Below are 18,230 nucleotides of genomic sequence, written 5' to 3' on the forward strand. Positions count from 1 at the left end.
TTAATGGGATACAAACCGCCTGCTTTTGTTTGAAAAAGACTGCTTGTAAATAGAAACGTGTATTATATGTCATTAGATTAGAAGAGTTCACTCAACAGCTTTTGTGAAAAAAATTAATGTCTTAATTAAAACAGTACCGCCTTATGCCAAGTCATCAGGATGACAAAGCATTCATTTGATGAGGATTTTAATTCATTGATTTATTTCATATAACTTTTTTATGATTAACATTAACTTGATGGAACTGCGTACTCCGATCAGCACTCCCGGTCTCCGTAACACGGCTAATGAAGTGCTTGACCTTTTGCGACTGAAGACCCCTACTCAGCTGCTTAAACTCCAGCAAACTATGTCAGCAAACAGTAATTCCAATTACATTGGATAATTACACAGAGTGCTTTTTCTTTCCAGCCGAAAGAAAGATGAAAGCAATTGGAAAGGTATAAGAAAGGAAACTTTGCTCTTAGTTACTAAAATATCAAAAAAAAGGCTCATTGATGTGAAGCAGAGAGGGATTGCCTGAGTGGAGTATTGTTTTGTTACAGGAAAAGTTTTATCCTGCTTGTAAAACAAATATTCTAAATGATTACATCAAAGTGTTTACAGATTTAATTAAAGACTTCACAGAATCAGTCACGTTGAAAGCCACTTCTACCACAAACAGAAAGCATCACAGATTAGAAATGTCAGTGCTTTCACCATAAACTGTATTCTCTGGAACCTTAGCATCAACATACATGTTGAATGATCCGATGAAAAGCTCTTTGTACGTCAGTTAGCATCAGGAATAAAAAAAAAAGGGTCCCCAGTGATCACTCGTGATAAGATTTCACTACCTATCTCTATATGCAAATAAAGATGTACAATATTTCAATTTCCAAGACCAAATCTGTTGCTGTTTTGAAAAATGCGTTATAAATAGAGCTTGGCAATATATCTGTGTTGTATTGATTTAGAGATATGAGACACGGTATGGTCTAAAACTTTAATATTGGAAGTGTTGTGTTTTTCTGGTTTCAAGGGCTGCATTACAGTAAAGTGATGACCCTTTCTGAACTTACCATGTTGTAAATGTTCTGTATTTGCATTTACCAAATTCGTTATTATATAAACAGTACCGATGGTATTGTGTAAGTACTTTGTGAAAGCATTAACAGAGAACCCTACAATATTGTCACAATATCGATATTGAGGTATTCCCTGCACCAGATGTAACGGTGCATACCTGACCGGCACACCAAACGAGGACGAAACAATTAGTCCTTTTCAAATATCTGCCAATACAGATTAAATCCAATTAACAAACTAATAAAATGTTTACAGACCCTCAACCTTTTTACATGATTGAGAATTTCTTGGGATAGCTCTACTTTTTGTCCCCTTAAATTGGACTCACTGCAGACTCAACGCTAGACAGGACATGCTAATTAGTTAAATAATCATTTCAATATTTCTGCCGCACACAACATAAACATCTTACACATACTGTCAAATCTGTTACTGAAGCTTTGATACTTTCTTTCAACTACACAACAAAAGATGTCTGGCCAAATGCCACCTTGGCGAGAGGTACTCGTGATTGTGTTTGGTTAAAATTACACTTGTATTTCCTGCTGTCCACCTCTGATCTGATGGCCCATGATGCATTCTAAAGAATTGGTTTAACAGGGTCTCATGAAGAACACAAAAGCTAAATAAATGTCCACATATCCCAGAAAAAGAATGTAGTGGCCATCAAGACGATGTGTGATTCAGCCATTCAATTTTCCGCTTTGCTGAACATGCCTCTTGGCAACAGTGTTACAGTAACTAACTATGACAATTCGCCAAGTATTTCTGTTGTATATTTTGACACATATTTATACATTACACAACGAAAGGTCATCGCCGTCAAGCTTTCTTCTACTTTGTGTTTAAATAAAGTGTATAATTAACTTGTTTAACAGCAATGCAGGTTTCTGTTGGGGACATAGTGTGGTGATGAAATCTTCCCGCTCAATGGATGTCACTGTCATTGTAGTGGTGCTTGTTACAATAAACTAGAGAACATTACATCAGTCTGTCACCTCTAGCAATTTTTTCATCATTTTGTTTTAGTCCTTTCAAGTAATGCACCACTCTATAATTACTACTGAACCCCATCAACTGGAAGCATTTGCGTGTATTGATCATTATAATAATTAAGCCTGAAAATTGAACTACTGTATATACAATGTTCAGATAGGATAACATTTCAAGCACGCTCACTCGCATGTATATGTTGTGTTCACTGCAGGGGAATGTTAGTGTCAGTGCTCCTCTGTGTGTGTGTGTGTGTGTGTGTGTGTGTGTGTGTGTGTGTGTGTGTGTGTGTCTCTGCATCTTTATAAATCTGTGTAGGCGCCATAATGTAAATGTACATACCAGCAGGACAGGCGCCCTCTGACATAATGAGTACTTCAGACTGCTGCTTGCAGGCATCCCTGCGCAGGAAACACTCGTTCTGGTAGTTCTGATTGTTGGAGCCGCACACTGGAGCATAGTCATTGTTGCACTGTGGAGAGGAGAGGAGAGAAAACAGGAGAGAAGGTTAAGGATAACAAGCCGAGGACGACACATGAAGGCATTCTGAAAAACCAATTCTGTAATAAAGTGTTCAATATTTAATTTCACGATAGATGCCATTGTTTCGGAAAGGGTAAATACTTATTTGAAGTGCTTGAACACATGCTCTTTGCGAGGCCATGGTAAGAAGTCAACTTCATTTTATTGCTGTCACTAATAATGTTCACATTATGCTAGGCAACTTTTGTTCACCCTATAGAAAAGCCACAAAAAAACTACAAATACGATCTAAGAATTACAAATCTAAATACACATAGCTTACAATTGAAAAGGGAAATCAAGATGTAGTTGAAAATAGACATTATTTTACCTTTTTTTGTATAAAAGTGGATTTTGTTTCGCACAATATTTTTGTTTAATCTCTAAACAACATAAAATACAGCCTTTAACCTTCATATAATATACATATATCACAACACAGAGTTCCTGTACAAAGTTAAACAAGCAACAATTCTACATAATAAAGAAAAAAATGAAATCAAACACGCTCTATTTGTATAACAAATGGTAATGTCATACGAAGTAGAGAACATTGTTTAAAGGAAGGGCAAGGCACCTTTCAACACAAGGCAATTCAAAGTGCTATACAAATAATGAAAAACATTAAGATATGAAGAATCACATTATAAAATGATAACTATAAACGTATAAAACTGGTCATTAAAAAGCGAAGAGAGCTTTTGCGATGCTAACTTCCAGGTCGGTATAAAAAACTAAGTCATATGGTGCATATGGAAATAAAGTCTATGAATCAGTGAATCCTTGAATCTTTAAAAAATAACGTCAAACCACACCCTGGCTATCAAGATGAAGCAGACTGTCTATTCGAATCTTAAATTATTGACAAGTAATACCTGTGTAGGATTGTTACTTTGTTGTTGCCTATTTAGCCTGTTTTCTTACCACATTTTTTATTCACATTCTTTTAAATGCAGCATTAAAACCCTTAGAAATCTGCTTCTAGTGTGGATCATCTGGAGCAGCAGCAGGTAAAGTGACTTGCTCAAGGGCACTGAGTTAGTAATAGCTGCTATGCTACAAGAGACCCTTATCATTCATTCCCCACATGGTTTGTTGGCTTCAAAGCAACTCTAGATTTCTCACTTGACTGATGTCACGAGAGCGCCGGATCTCACAGCCGTTTTCCTTTTTTCGGGCCGTGGAGGAGAGATATTAATTTGATTTAATATTGATTCCCCCGTGCTACACGGCAGGAATAACAAACGTGATTATTCAATTGAGAGATATTCCCCTCTATTCCCTGGGAAGAAGGAAAGGCTATCAGACGGTCCAGAGAAATTGTCGCTCGGCAGTCACAGCCCATATCCTGATTTAATTTTAAAGTGCTGAAAAATGAGCAAAATGTGAAAATGTGTTGCTGCTGGTTGTGACATCACAAGGACAAAGGGGCTCTTTGGGTGTCCCAACATGACTGAGGCTAAGGAGCTCAGGGCTCTTTGTCTCCACTGTTGTTCCCCTTTAAATCTCTAATGGATTGAACTGGAATCTGTTCTCATCTGTGTGTGACCTCGCAGAACACTACATGGCTCACACAAAAGCACATGACTACAGAGAAGCATTACATGTGTCCAGACACATGACACTCCCATGTACAACATGCTAGATACAGGCTGATTGTACATCCACACTAAGCCAGCATGGAAATACACTACATTTTTCCATTCTGCCCTTGACTCACAGTAAGCCGTTTGAAGACATTCGTCAAAGTAAATGGATTTTAAAATGTCTGCCTAGAGTTTTAGTTTGGACAGAAAAAAAGAAGGGAGCTTTGTTAAAAAGATGGCATAAGCCTTCTGTGACCGTCAGGTGCTATAAAGCAGTTGCTTTATAGCTATGAGCAGTGTTTTAAATGTAAGTATAACCGATCACGCAATACGGTCTTGTCATTGACTTAAAAAACATTTTGATTATGAAATAGTGATTTATGTCAGTGGTTCTCAACTGGTGGGTCGCAAAGTCAAACTGTTATTTTGAAGGCCCGATTTTCTAACGCTGTGCATGCAGTAGGCGTTGGACTGGAAGTACCGGAGACCATAAACAGTTTTGAAAACTTCTGTCACGTAGTGATCATCTTCTCAATAAAACATCTTTGCTGATGTTTTTTCGAGTCTTCTGGCCAATCAGAATCAAGATTGTTGCCGGAAGTCCCCACGGAGAATAACTTTGCAGTATAACTATTCTTTATACATCCATGGGTACAACTTCAGATACAAATGAACACATAATGAAATATGACCCCCTATCTACCCTTACCCACAATTTAAAGTAATTCACACAGACTCTCTCCTCTTGACTCTTCTCTCTGTGAGGAGCAGCAAGTTCAGCTTCAGAACAAAGTGAAAAACAAACAATGGCATAACATATTATTAATATGTCGGGTAGAAATAGATTTATTTATTTTCTTCTCAGAGTGTACCAGAATGCGTATTTATATGTTAGTATTTCAAAAAATCTCCTGGGGGAGAATCCCCCCAGACCCCCATACTGGGGTTGGGTTTTCAGCATGTGTGCCTTTTTATGTTATACAGTTCAGCTTTGATTCCATCATCTCATGAAACCTTATTAAAAGCATACTTTAGTTCTGTGGAGGGATATAAGGGATATATGCCCTGTACTTCACTTTCATTAATATTGTATGCTGAAAAGCATACTATGCAAAGCAATTACTGCACGATTTTTTGTTGAATAGATTTGAGTGGTTCAAAATGTTGGGTCCCGATTTATTGACAAAGGAAAAAAGTGGGTCCCGAGGCCTGACCAGTTGAGAACCACTGATTTAAGTGACATTTCATCCAGTAGTAACTGTTCACATAGGTAGAAATACAGATGCACAGGACCTATAAACATTCACGTTTGAATACACACATGCATTTTTGTTATGGAGTGGTGTCAGAGCAAAGACACTGCCAGTTTTGGTCAAAGCTTTGGAGGTACTTTGCTCAAGGGCACCTCGGCAGTGATCAGGAGGTGAACCGCCACCTCCTCAGCTACCAGTCAACACTTTTTATTTCAGGTCCGATCAGGAATTGAACCGGAGACCCTTCAGTACCCAAGCCAAATCCCTACAATCTGAGCTACTGCTGCTCCATTTACTGTATTAACATACACTGGACAATATATTTTTTTTTAATTATATTTTGGGGGGAAAAACTCAACAAATAACAAACATGTCACCTCTGTGCTGATGCTTCGAACCTGTCCAGTCTTTTATATCTCTGTCCAACCCGTTGTACTCAGAAATATTTATCGTATGAAAGCCTGCCTCACCAGTTGAAACTTCTCTATAAAAGCTGAGAACTCAAAAATATAAATACAAAAAGGTCCACACACATATATCTATCTCTTGTGGGTCATAATAACAAAGCAGGAGGTCATTTTTTGCTTAAGTTTATGGGTTTATGCACCGTATGATTAGCATCAAAATGTAACCAAGTTTCATGAAGATCAGGCCAGAAGTCTTCCTACTCTTCCTGACAAACAAACCAACATACCAAACCGAAAAAATAACCTCCTTGGCGGAGGTAAAGAAAATAATATTCTTAGGTTCTTCATTTTTTCTTCACTATTTAATGTCATAACACAATTCCGCCTACTCAGACTTTTGGACTCTAGTAAACTCCACAAAGGACACAAATTCTGAAAGAACATATTTGACGTCTTTGATTATGTTGTCAGTTATCAAATATCTTAGGAAATTAGGCTGTATTAGAACATGCTCGACTGATGGTAGATGCAGTTTGTATCGCCCCTCATCAGGTTGGCTGAGAGTTCTGCTGTTTCACCACCAACAAAGAAGAAGAGATTTAGCAACTTTCCTTTGGTTTAGGTGTTTGAGCGGAAAGACTTGAAAACAGTAGTGTGTGAACACACATCGTTTTCACACATTAACTGCCTTTCAAATGTAGCTGGCTTAGTGAGAATGTCATTTGAGACTCACACAGACACACACAAGGTCTGATGGCCGCAGGGAGAGGAGCTAAAATAACCACACCATCGATTCAGGAGCATCCGAAGGATCCTGAGTGAACACTGTCTTTAACCAGCTGGGAGGGAGAAAGATGGCACACAAAGACAGTAAGAAGAGGAGGAGGAGGAGGGAAGAAGGGAAAGAGAAACCGCAACCATGGCTCTTGATCAGAGAGATTGAGACGCAGGAAGTGAAGAGGGTGTAGAGAAGACGAGAGGCAAACACGATGAGTGAAATTGGGCTTAAGGGGGGAGAAGAAGTCAGTGGAAATGGAGAGTGAGAAAGAGGGGGTAATGGATGTATAGAGAAATACAGAAGTGAGATGCCACGGAGAGAGATTGAGGCCTGGCTCAACAAACTTGGCAAGATAAAAAAGAACCATAGTGCCTGAAGGAACCACGGCACGCAAAGAAAAGAACATCACAAAATAAAATAAAGAAAAGAATGAGGGGAAGAAACGGGGACACGGACAGACGGAGAGGAATAGAAAATCCCCTCAAAGGAGAGCGGGAGAGAATGAAAAATGGCAACCCCACAAAGGCGCTTGGAATAGCTTACTGCAGGGCCCGCACTTTTTTTTGCCATCCTCTATCCTTCCCCTCTGTCCCCCCCCCCCCCCCCCCCCTCGCTCACACACTCTCCCATCTGGCTCAGGCTATTCTTAACCTGGGGACTCTCGCTTTCTGCCAGGCATGATGCAAGGGAAGGGAAAGCTGCCCAGCAGAGCCCTACGGGTATCTTTTTAAGAGAGCCTTCTTTTGCATGAAAACACCCCCCCATCTCTTGATCTTCTCCAGTATTTGGCGTTCCCCCCTTGCGGAAAGGAGAGGAGTGATGAGAGGATGGCTGATTTAAAACCTCTGTATCCCTGAGGAGGACGTGCAAGACGGGTGCAAATGACAGTCTTACCCAATATTCCTACCAGGGTTTGAAGGAGGATCCTGCGTCTCATCTCTTTTATATTTGAGATGAACTGAGTGATTTAGACGGGTATGGGGCAGAAATAGATTGCCAAACAGAAAAACAAGACAAGACATAAAACATTGTCTTTATATTGAGTCTCTCAACTTATCTTGAACCGGCCTACTTGAAAAAACTTGACACTTATCTGCCAAGTTCTTATTTATTCATCTGGGAATTCTCTTGACGTGACAGTGAGGAAGGGTGCGAGCTGAGGTTATGGATTTCAAGCTTTTCAAACTGACTTGAGTTTCTCTGCGTGGCAATTCTTTACACAGCACATGACCATATTAGAGACAAAGGAGTTCTTGTTGAAGCCCTTGGTCGAAGCTTTGATCATTGAATTCCTTGATAACTGGCAGCGTGTGATGCCGGCGGTCTGCTAACATAAGCTTCGTCAGCTGTTGCACTTTACTGTAAGTCGGGGCAAGAGGACTGTCAGCTAAATGTTAATGGAGGAAAGGAGAAAGGGGCCAACAACAAAGAAAGTCTGGAGATGTGTTTTTGAAAGATAGGGGAGGAAGTATGTGAATGAGACGAAGTGAATGAGACAGAAGGTGAGAACATGTGATTCTTCATGGTTCTCTGCAGACAGGAGCAGGGGCCATTGGTCAGGCCATATGGTACGGCCTTATGTGCCCGCTGGCTTAAGCTCCGCAAAAGTTGCAGACATTGCCCCACACCTCTGCTGTGACAAAACCTGGACAGTGGCGTGGCGTCTCACCGAGAACACAGCAAGAGGTGTCAACAGTCCTGTGTTTCTGTGCCCATTTTCTTTTGTGTGTGCACCTGGTCATACATTTATGTTCTCTAGTTGCAGCATCCGTTGTGCATTTATTTCCATTCTTTGATTAGTTTTATACCCTTTCCAACCCATTCTGTTCTGTGAGATCTTCCACTATCCTCCTGCAGGGGCTGCTGTGGTTCTGCCTTCCCTCAACTTCCAATAGTTAAGCTTTGGGACTGCAGCCAGGACCTGTTGTCTCTCTACCTGCCTGGGAACGCTGCATCACACACATGCAAAGACACATGCACAAATACAGCAACCAGCACTTTTTTCCATATGAGCATTTTGTACAAAGGCACACAAGAAAATAGGCATCCGCACCTTACCAGGTCACAACACACAACAACCTTGCAAAACAAGCCCAACAATCATCATTCATTCTGTGCCTCTAACAGCTCCCAACGCTGACTTCACAGAGCGTCCGACATAACTGCCGGCTGACAGTGGGGGAACAAAGACAGGTGGTGGGAGGAGGAGGAGGAGGAGGAGGAGGAGGCAGAGGAGTAGGGGGAATGCAGAGTGAAAAAGCAGGTTTGAAGAGTGAGAAAAAGGAGGGATGTATACAGGATGGAGGAAAAACGAGATGTGGGGCCAGCATGGTGGGGGAGGGTGGAGAGGAGTTAAGAAGGGTGAGATTGAAAGGTGAAAAAGTGGAAGTGATGGAGGCGGAAGGATGACAGGAGTGTGGCGAGGAGAACAGTGAGGGGGAGCGGCGAGGGTTAGCACAGCAGAAACGGCACGAGAGGAAACCGTACGAGTTGGAGACAAAGGAGAGGAGGGATGCAAAGCGAGGGCGAGTGCACGCATCACCGTGACTATGTATCGGAGGGAAGGAGCCTGCCAATTTGAGGGGTAGAGCTCTGCGAAATGCAGCCAGAACAAACTTGACAGCATATCAGCATCAATGAGCGAGGAAACAAACGATTCAACCGTCCGTCCACCGGAGCCCCACTCCAGCCCAAACCACGCAATCTGCACATATGCAAAGATGATCATCGTTCCAAGCAACAATTAGTCAGACATGCCATTGGTGCAGATTGGAGTCACACTGAGGTGTGTGTGGACTGCAGCACAGCAGGGGGGCATCATATTGGAGTGAGATATCAACTGAAAACATTCGTTAGAGTTTGTTTTTAAATACGTATTCTACATACAATAATTGTCATGAAATGTTTCATTGTAAAGTAAAAAGCGGAACTACAAGTCAACATTCTAACAAATAAAGCGTTGTATTCTGAACAGCATGCTGATAAATATGCAGCTCCCTGACAGCAGAATTTGTATTTGATGCAGTATGATGAACAAGTAACACTTTTATCATTTTGTCAGCTCATTAATCAACACCTGTTAAATATGTTTGACAATTATGTGGTTAGTTTACAACCACCTTTTGACTCAGTATCAGTGCATCTTAAATATTTATCACCAATAAACAGCAAGTAAAAGACACTACATAATTGACTATTTTGCAATCCATCTGGTCGGACAAATATGGCAGAACAGTAGGTATTTGCAGCTACCTTAATGAGATCTAAAAAATGCTGTGCTCTCAGCTGGGAGTCCCTTCAGACTGATGGTCCCTGCAGTCTGCCCCGTGGGTCTGATGCCAGGTTAATAGTACTTTAAATACCTTTTAAAGGGAGGCACCCAGGGGGACAACTTCACCAGGTGCCTGAAGATCTTTTTCAGATGAGGTCACTTTGTGTATTTGTTTCAGGGCTGAGCCATTTGGAGATTTTTTTGGAGCAAATACCTCAATATCAAAATTGTGACGATATGTTAGCGTTGACTTTTGGTGCCTTCACAAATAACACCATAATGAGACTGTTAAGAAAAAGATCCTCAGTAATAGAACAAGTAGAAAGACCACATCTACTGTATATCAATGTAGTATATATATATATATATATATATATATTGGCCAGCCCTACTATGTTTAAATAGTTCATCCTGAATGACATACTGTAAATGCAGTAATTTGCCGTAGCTCTCATTTAATCCCAGGATTATTGTTAAATGTACTTGAGTATATAATGACAATCCACCAGACAACCACCTTTCTGTTTTGAAGAGTGTGGACACAGCACCCTATCTGGCCTGGGTCAGAGCCGTGCCATGCTGTCCAGTTGACATTCCCCAAGATGTCTGCTTTACATATTATGACCCCAATCTTATTCCAATTACATTCTTAATTACTATCTGCTGACACCAAGGCTGGTCTAAAAATATACATTATAAAACAGCTAAATGGCACAGTTAGAATGCATTGGCCTACATTTATATTAGTAAAACCACAGTATAAATTGGGTTTCTTGACAGTTGCTCCATGTGAGAATAAAATAAATAAAAGATAAATACAAATAAAAAATAAAAAATAGAATACAAATATGAATAATAACATAAAAAGTTAAATAGGAAATACAAATAAATAAAGATATGTAAAGGAACATAGGAAGTTCAACTAAAATATCCAAATATTTATATAAACGTGAAGTAAAAACGTGCAGATTGCTCTACAATATATAACATGTACTACAATAAAAACGGTGTATTAGTAGTAAAACAATATTATAGCTGAATTGCAGAGTTTTAAATGGTTTGGCTGCTGATGGCAAAGTAAGCAGCCAAATCAGTCGTTAGCGATGCGGCTTCTACTTTCTTCTCCTACAGTTTACCATGTGTATAACTGGCCAGAAAATGCGCAAACAGATGTCCCTAGAGGAGGATCTGCATCTACAAAGCATTCCACCAAGACAGCAGGTGCTGCACTGGTACTATTCCTGTGAAGCGTATGTGAAAATAACAAAAAAAGAAACGGAAATAAATAACATTGATTTCTATCCCTCTTCAGTACACATTCTACAGGGGTTAATTAAACATCATGAATAAGAAAACATCTGTACAGACCAAACATCATTGACTCTCAGCTGTCCATATGTTGCCCCTATGGAGTACCATGTCCACCACCAGAAGCTCCACAACCAACAATCACATCGATTAACGCAACTACTAAGCTACAGCCATTCTTTCTACACTGATGGCCAATCACGAAGAACCTGCAGGTGTTCCACAATCAAACAAAGTTGATTGTGTTTATTGACATTTCAAATGACGTTGGTTTTAGGGACTCTGGAAGTGGAAAGACCAAATGTGAATATACACGTATGTTTTCTAAAAGTGTATTCTAGGGCTGCAAAACTATTCAAATGTTAACAAAATCGCCAAATGGGCTTGCGTAATTTGTAAATAACAATAAGCGCAATATTTGGTAAAGGAAAAATATGTCCAAATATCATGCTACAGACTTAATAACAATAATATTTGTTGGTACATTTCCTCAATATTATATATTTTGTATTAATAATGTTTATGTTTCAAAAGCGGTCATTGCCTCCCACAAATCATACAGTATATTTGCAAAATAATTTTCTCTTCCAAATCTTGCAGAACCTAATTTGAACAACATTTATACAGATATAATGCAATTCTTAAAGGAGTGACCATCTATAAATGAATTAAGAGTTAAGTAAATATTAGATATGGATCTAAGAAAAACATTTACCCTTTGAGTTGCAACACACTTTATTATTATACCTAATATAATAATAGCTGACATTAAACATTGAGTTATTATTATAGCACTTATGCCAGTCTGCAAGTTTTCTTTTCTATACAAAGGCTCTCTTTCACCGAGTGAAAAAATATGTCACTGTACAAGCGCTAAAGTAATGACAAAATGTCCAAGGTTATAAATGATTCACTAATTGTCATCAACAAGAGATTACAGGCAACTCCCATTCTTGAAAATATATTCTAACATTGTCCTCGAGCACAAGGTCTCCAGATCTCCCTGTCACGTTGCATTTAGACAGCAGCTGCACAAGTATCAACAGAGGCCGTATCACAGGCTCATGATATGACTGGCTCAGTTGGGCAAAAGCAGAGTGCTGCTATGCTAAAACAACAAGGGACTGGTGCGCATGCAGCTATGCAATACCTCTGAGAAGGCCTTAACTGAAATGGACTCACTGTGGCTGCCTTTCTGTCAGCGACTCTCAGTCCCAGGACGGCTACTAGTATGGACTTACATCCAGGCTGAATGCCTCCACTCCCTGTGTCTCACGCACAAGACTAATGTTTAAATAGGACCATCTATCTAAATGACAGGTCTGCAACTTAAAACCTGTGCAAAATCCATGCTGCCTTAGACTCACCATCTTAAGCATTCGGTGTCTACCACATGGCTGACTCTGAACAAAGACTAACTATATAGTCCTCACAATAAAGTGTGTCAGTAATGATGTATTCTTGCAGGTCGACCAAGACAAAAGCCTTGACAAAAGCAATAGTATTTCACCATTTGATTTTGGAGTATTGTAGAAAATAAGGTCTGTGGCAAACACGCATCTCATACTTACAGGTTTTGTTCAGCAGGATAATCTCCACATGTATATTAACACCACGTTGATATAGTTGAAGCGTAAATGCAAATGCCAGAAGTAAAAAATGAAAAAAAAAGTTATGCTATATACAAACTACATTAAGGTCTCATGACATTTAGTAATCTTATTTAGCCAATGGTTAGCAACACCGTTTTTTAACATACATAAAAGGTTCAGACATTCAAGTGTGGGGTTGTTATTAACCTTATATTGACCACAGACCATAATTACAGGCGAGCAAGGGAGCACTGAAAGTTAAAAATGATTTATAATTTCCGGCTTTAGGTCTCATTCTGCATCAGTTTATAGTCGTCTCACTACAGAGTTCATAAGAGGTCACACTGTACTGTCCTTTTTAATATTGTAGTTGTAAGACAATTTTGATTAAGATCTGAATCTTAGGCTATTTAACTATTTTAATATATATTTTTGCTGCTGTAGTTGTTATTTGCTACAATTTTAAGTGAAGTAAATCACAGAAAAGTGTGGCACTGTTTCACGTATATCTATTACTTTTAAACTTTGAATATCATTAGTACATATCTTGGTCAAATCTCTAACAACAAGGTATACTTATCCTTAAAAGTGCTTGAATGTCAGATGACAAATAGTTTCATCATATCAGTTCCGGCTTTGAAAAAAATCAGACAGATTGTAGTTTTGTTAGTTACGTCCACTCCCCAACTTGTTTGAAAGAGATAAAATGATTTAATAACGGTAGACCACAATTAAAGATTCATGAAGTCAACGATAAAAGTAATCAGCGGCATACACGATAATACTGAAAGTTTTACAAAAGGGCAAACTCAACAACTTTTACAGGAATGCTCATTTCTCCAGAGAAAGATAGCGCGGGTGGGCTTGATGAGTATCCTCCTAAACACGGAGTCAGTGGCTCAGAACTGCTGAAAGGGGATTTCATTCGGCTGAAGGACACTCCTGGGAACCTTTCCTTGCAAGCATCTCAGGCACTACCCCAACATAAAACAGGGGTATGAAATGCTTCACTACACTGTCCCTTCATCAGCATGTGTGGCATATAGAATGAATTTCAATGACAACTTGACATTTTCTGGGGGCGCAGAAAAGTGTTTCAAGAGGATGGAATCCACTGATCCCAGCTGAGAGCTAAGGTGCTATGCACAAATGTATTACATGGCCTTCAAATCCTTCCTTTGAAACGTCTGAGCATATCCAAAGACATCTGAGGGGAGACGCAGAGGCATATAGAGCAGGTAGCACACTGTCTGTGCACCCATAAAATACACCCGAAAAAGTTAATCCACCCGTCGCCAACTCCTCTAGAATCCCCTCAGCCTAGCATGATAATTAGACTGAAGTTCAATGTAGTTTCACCTCAAATGGATGTATGTAACTGTGATGTCTAGCTGTAGATGACACACAACACCTTTTACTGTTAAATATTTTTTCCCTGGGGCCGCCACCTCATATAAAAGGCTGCTAGATACTCTACTAGAGACTTTCTCTAAGTTGGTCAGAACAGTGGATCTGCATTACAAAACAGCATTGACATTTCAGCAATAGGGACAAAATGTTTACATACTGTATAATATATTTTTACTTTCAAGGGAAAAAGCCTTTAGCAGCCGTTGGATGTTGGACTTGTGGATGGGGAGAGGAAAAGGAATGTAGATAGCTCTGCAGTATATATATATTAGGGATGGGAACGATTAATCGAATATTCAAAATTATTCAGGTATTCCAATATGAGAATATGAGTTATGAATATTTGTATTGAACTTAGGGGTGCCTAAGTTGATTACATATCATCAAATGGAATAATTCAATGTATACGACAGTGCCATAGCTAAGTGTGTTAGGTCTAAAGGTGTGTTTCGCTCCGCTCACCGGTCCCTCACAGCGGGCAGAGCTGCAGGTGCTGATCTCTCTCTCGCGTCCGGTTATACTTCACTCGTGTTTATGTCCAAATCCATCAGATCTAGCTAGTTCTAGCTAATGATATGGCTGCTGCCCCTCCCTACACACAGATCACGCAGACTCAAACCTCATCTTATGCCCAAATTTCAGCTGAGAGGGTCTTCTCTACAGCTGGCCTGATTGTGAATCGCCTCCGCACGCGCCTCTCCCCTGATGCTCATATTCTTAAACAAGAATGAGTATTGAATAGCTGCATTCTGTGCATAGGCCCTGTTATAGGTTATTGATCTCTGTTGTAATAGGGTTACGTTTAACGTTTAACATTTAATGTTTAACCCTAACCCGTTATGTTGCTCGTGTATGATCCCTCCTTAATTTAAAAACCAAGTTATGTTTTAAGCATGAAAGCTGTCGGCCTATAGCTGTCAACTGTTCAAACTGTGATCACCAGTTCAATACATTTGACAAATTTGACTTGGTTTCTATACTTATTTGAACATGTATGTATTTATTTTTCAAAATAATTTTATTTTTATTTTTCTTGTAGATTTTTTTCCCACATTTCTTTCTTTTTTTTATAGGATATGTACATTTCGGTTAATCGGTTAACCGTTTTTTTGCTTTCAAATTCCCATCCCTAATATATATATATACTCCCACCTTTAATACTTCCCACTTGCCGCTATATTGTTAAACTGTTACCGGTATTGGATGTGTATATTGTAAATTGTGAAATTTCTAGTTTTATCTTTAATATTTGTATGCATTCTTCTTTATTGATATTATATCTTTGGCTCTTTACTTGCTGTTACAAATGCAAATGTTCCCCCTGTGGCATGAATAAATGTAATCTGATTCTGATCAAGAATGACTACAGAGGGAATCACGGTGGATGGAAAACATTGGACATTAAGTCCCCTGTTCCTTTCCCATCAACTGTCAACATGAGATTCTTCAAACCATGATCAATCCATAACTGTGGGATTTGACGCCAAACCATGATTGGTCCCTAACCAAACCTAACTAGCCTGGTTAGTGTGTCAGATTAGATCACAGCTTTATTTTTTAAACTGACAAATATTGTTTCACTGCTGATAATGGATCATCAGATTACACAACACTTAACTGTTGTTCTGGAGGGCCATGTATTTTGTTGTTTAATTGGACTTTTTATAGTTTCTATGGTTTTGTCAATTGTATTATTAGATTATCTAAAAAACAAGTTAATACTTGTCAGGAAGAACTGGATGCTTAATTCTCATCATGCTCGGATTTTTATTGTCAATGGCCAGTCACTTACATTTAAAGGTCAGGTTTTTGCTGAACATATTCAGGTGAAATACTTATAAGATAAAAATGTATTTATCCCGAGGGATATTGCTTGAGTGATCAATAATACATGGTTTGTGTAATGTAGGACTATTCAATCCATCCTTCTAACCTATTTTTTCAAGTGTGCCATATTTCTTTTTCTGTATTTATCTGTCAGATGGTATTCCCAGACTCCTTGACCTAGAAATCCACAGGTTTCTGGGGTAAGCCGTGGATATCCACTAAACCTAGAAACAAAACTGGTGTTTGTGATAATCTATTTTTTCCCCATCATTTTCTTTTTCCAAACACACAGGCGTAAGCAGTAAAACGATCTGAATTTCTATGTGCTCATTCTGGCTCATACTTGGGAACATCTGCACACCAAGTGATCAATACTTTCGACTCTACGCTTGAAAGCAAACTTGACAATATTGCTCCACTCAGGACAAAAAAGACATTATGTGGTAAGGCATCACTGTGATCAGGCAGGTTGGTGAAGTTTTTGAAAAGAGCAGCAGAGCAGCAAGAAGAAAATGGAAGCATTATGGTATACAGTATAAAGAATCAATAGTTAAATTGATTACAACGATGCTGTTCACTCAGCAAGTGGAGCTAATGTCTGCAGGGTTGTTGCACAGGCTTCTAGCCCCTATTTTCCAAACCCACAATTAGTCACACATAAGAGCAAAGTCACCACCACTGCAGACTTTTCTTATTGATGCTTAATTAACTGTCCAACAACAAACATAAGCACCGCTCCATTTCAAGGTAACTGAGAGATCAAATTAATCAAATTAACAACTTCCTAGGTGAAAATAAAAATGATGTGAGTGGTATACTTTCTGTCACTTTGCAGAGTTAATTGCAGCACACGCTGCTCTGACCGTAATAATTACAGTAGATGTGACATTTAACACATCAATGTTGATTCTTTCAGGTTTCACTGAAATGTGAATATTAATGTGCGTTTGAGACACATATTACTAAAGGAAAAATATTGTGTTAGCCATGAAGGATATACTTATGATACTACTGTATGCCTCAGTTTTATGTTTCTACAAAGTACTTTTATGACACCACTTGATTTACAAAGCTTGGCAGTTCAATTCCTCCGGATAGTCAGATCTTTGCTTTGTTTTGTGTCAATGAGAGGATAAGTGTTATCCACACAGTCCACCAATAAAGGTATTTTCACTTATCGTGCCTGAATACACCCCTGAAGACTATGTGGGCGTGTAAAGAAGGTTCATGATAAACCCTCTCTATTAAGAAAGTATGTTTTCATACAACTAAACTGCATTCTAACATACGTTTTGAGGGAAATGCTTTTTCTGTCAGATTGCAGTCACGTTGCAAACCTCTTGTTATTTTTGCATTTTTTTGTCGTATCTGATGTGTCCTCCATGATAATATCTGGCAGTTGGATCTAGTATGTTGTGTTGCATTTCATGTTGTAAGTGCTTTCAAAAAATGTGATTCAATATTTAGTTTTTTATTATGAGTGAGTAGCAATAAGGTGAAGACCAGACCAATGTAGACAGTATTTAGAGTAATTGGACAAACACAACTTAAGTACTCTACTGTAATTAAATCCTAACTTGATCTTTTGTACTTTTAGGAGGGCACCTTTGTTGCATTATATTTAAATATGAAAGCAAATGCAGGCAAAACTATTGTGTTCAAGCTGATTTCAAACGTATTTAGAACTTGGCATTTCACAGACCATTCCTCTGAGACTGCTGGGTTTTTCCTGTGTGTTTGCGTGTGTGTCTACGTTTCAGAAACCTGTGCTATAGACTCCCACTGGGACAGCCCTGCAACCTTCTATCTTTATTTATTTCAAGGCTGTGATGAGATTTACCCTTTAAAATGTAAAAATTGCCCTTCCTTCGAATTTAAATGATGCATTTCAGTTGAAGTAATCACAACAACAGAATGCATATTATTAGGGATTCTCTATACGCGCTGGCGGTTAGGTTGCCCAGCCTTAGCGCAAACACACAAAGAGGTACGCACACACACAAACCAACCAAGACACATCCTTCATCCACAGAGACCTGACTGATAGCCTGATCCATTTCCTGTATCCATTAGAAGCGGCTCTAGATTATGCAATCCATCCCAAGGCTATCATCCACCTCTATCAATAATAAACATCTCCACGAAACTAGGGCTAGCCTCGGAGGAAGTAGACGGCACCGCCCAGCACGTTCTACTTCTGATGAAACCCACTCAC

General features: G+C 39.2%; 1 protein-coding gene across 1 annotated transcript in view; it reads right to left on the reverse strand.

Moving 5' to 3' along the window:
* Positions 1-18,230, reverse strand: part of tmeff2a (transmembrane protein with EGF-like and two follistatin-like domains 2a) — a 125,465-nt gene that overhangs the window by 80,977 nt on the left and 26,258 nt on the right. Inside the window, 1 exon segment of the mRNA XM_034134658.1 lies at positions 2,404-2,533. Within this exon segment, the coding sequence (XP_033990549.1) occupies positions 2,404-2,533 (130 nt within the window).

The sequence above is a fragment of the Trematomus bernacchii genome, unplaced genomic scaffold (assembly GCF_902827165.1).
Source record: "Trematomus bernacchii unplaced genomic scaffold, fTreBer1.1, whole genome shotgun sequence".
Taxonomy (NCBI): Eukaryota; Metazoa; Chordata; class Actinopteri; order Perciformes; family Nototheniidae; genus Trematomus; species Trematomus bernacchii.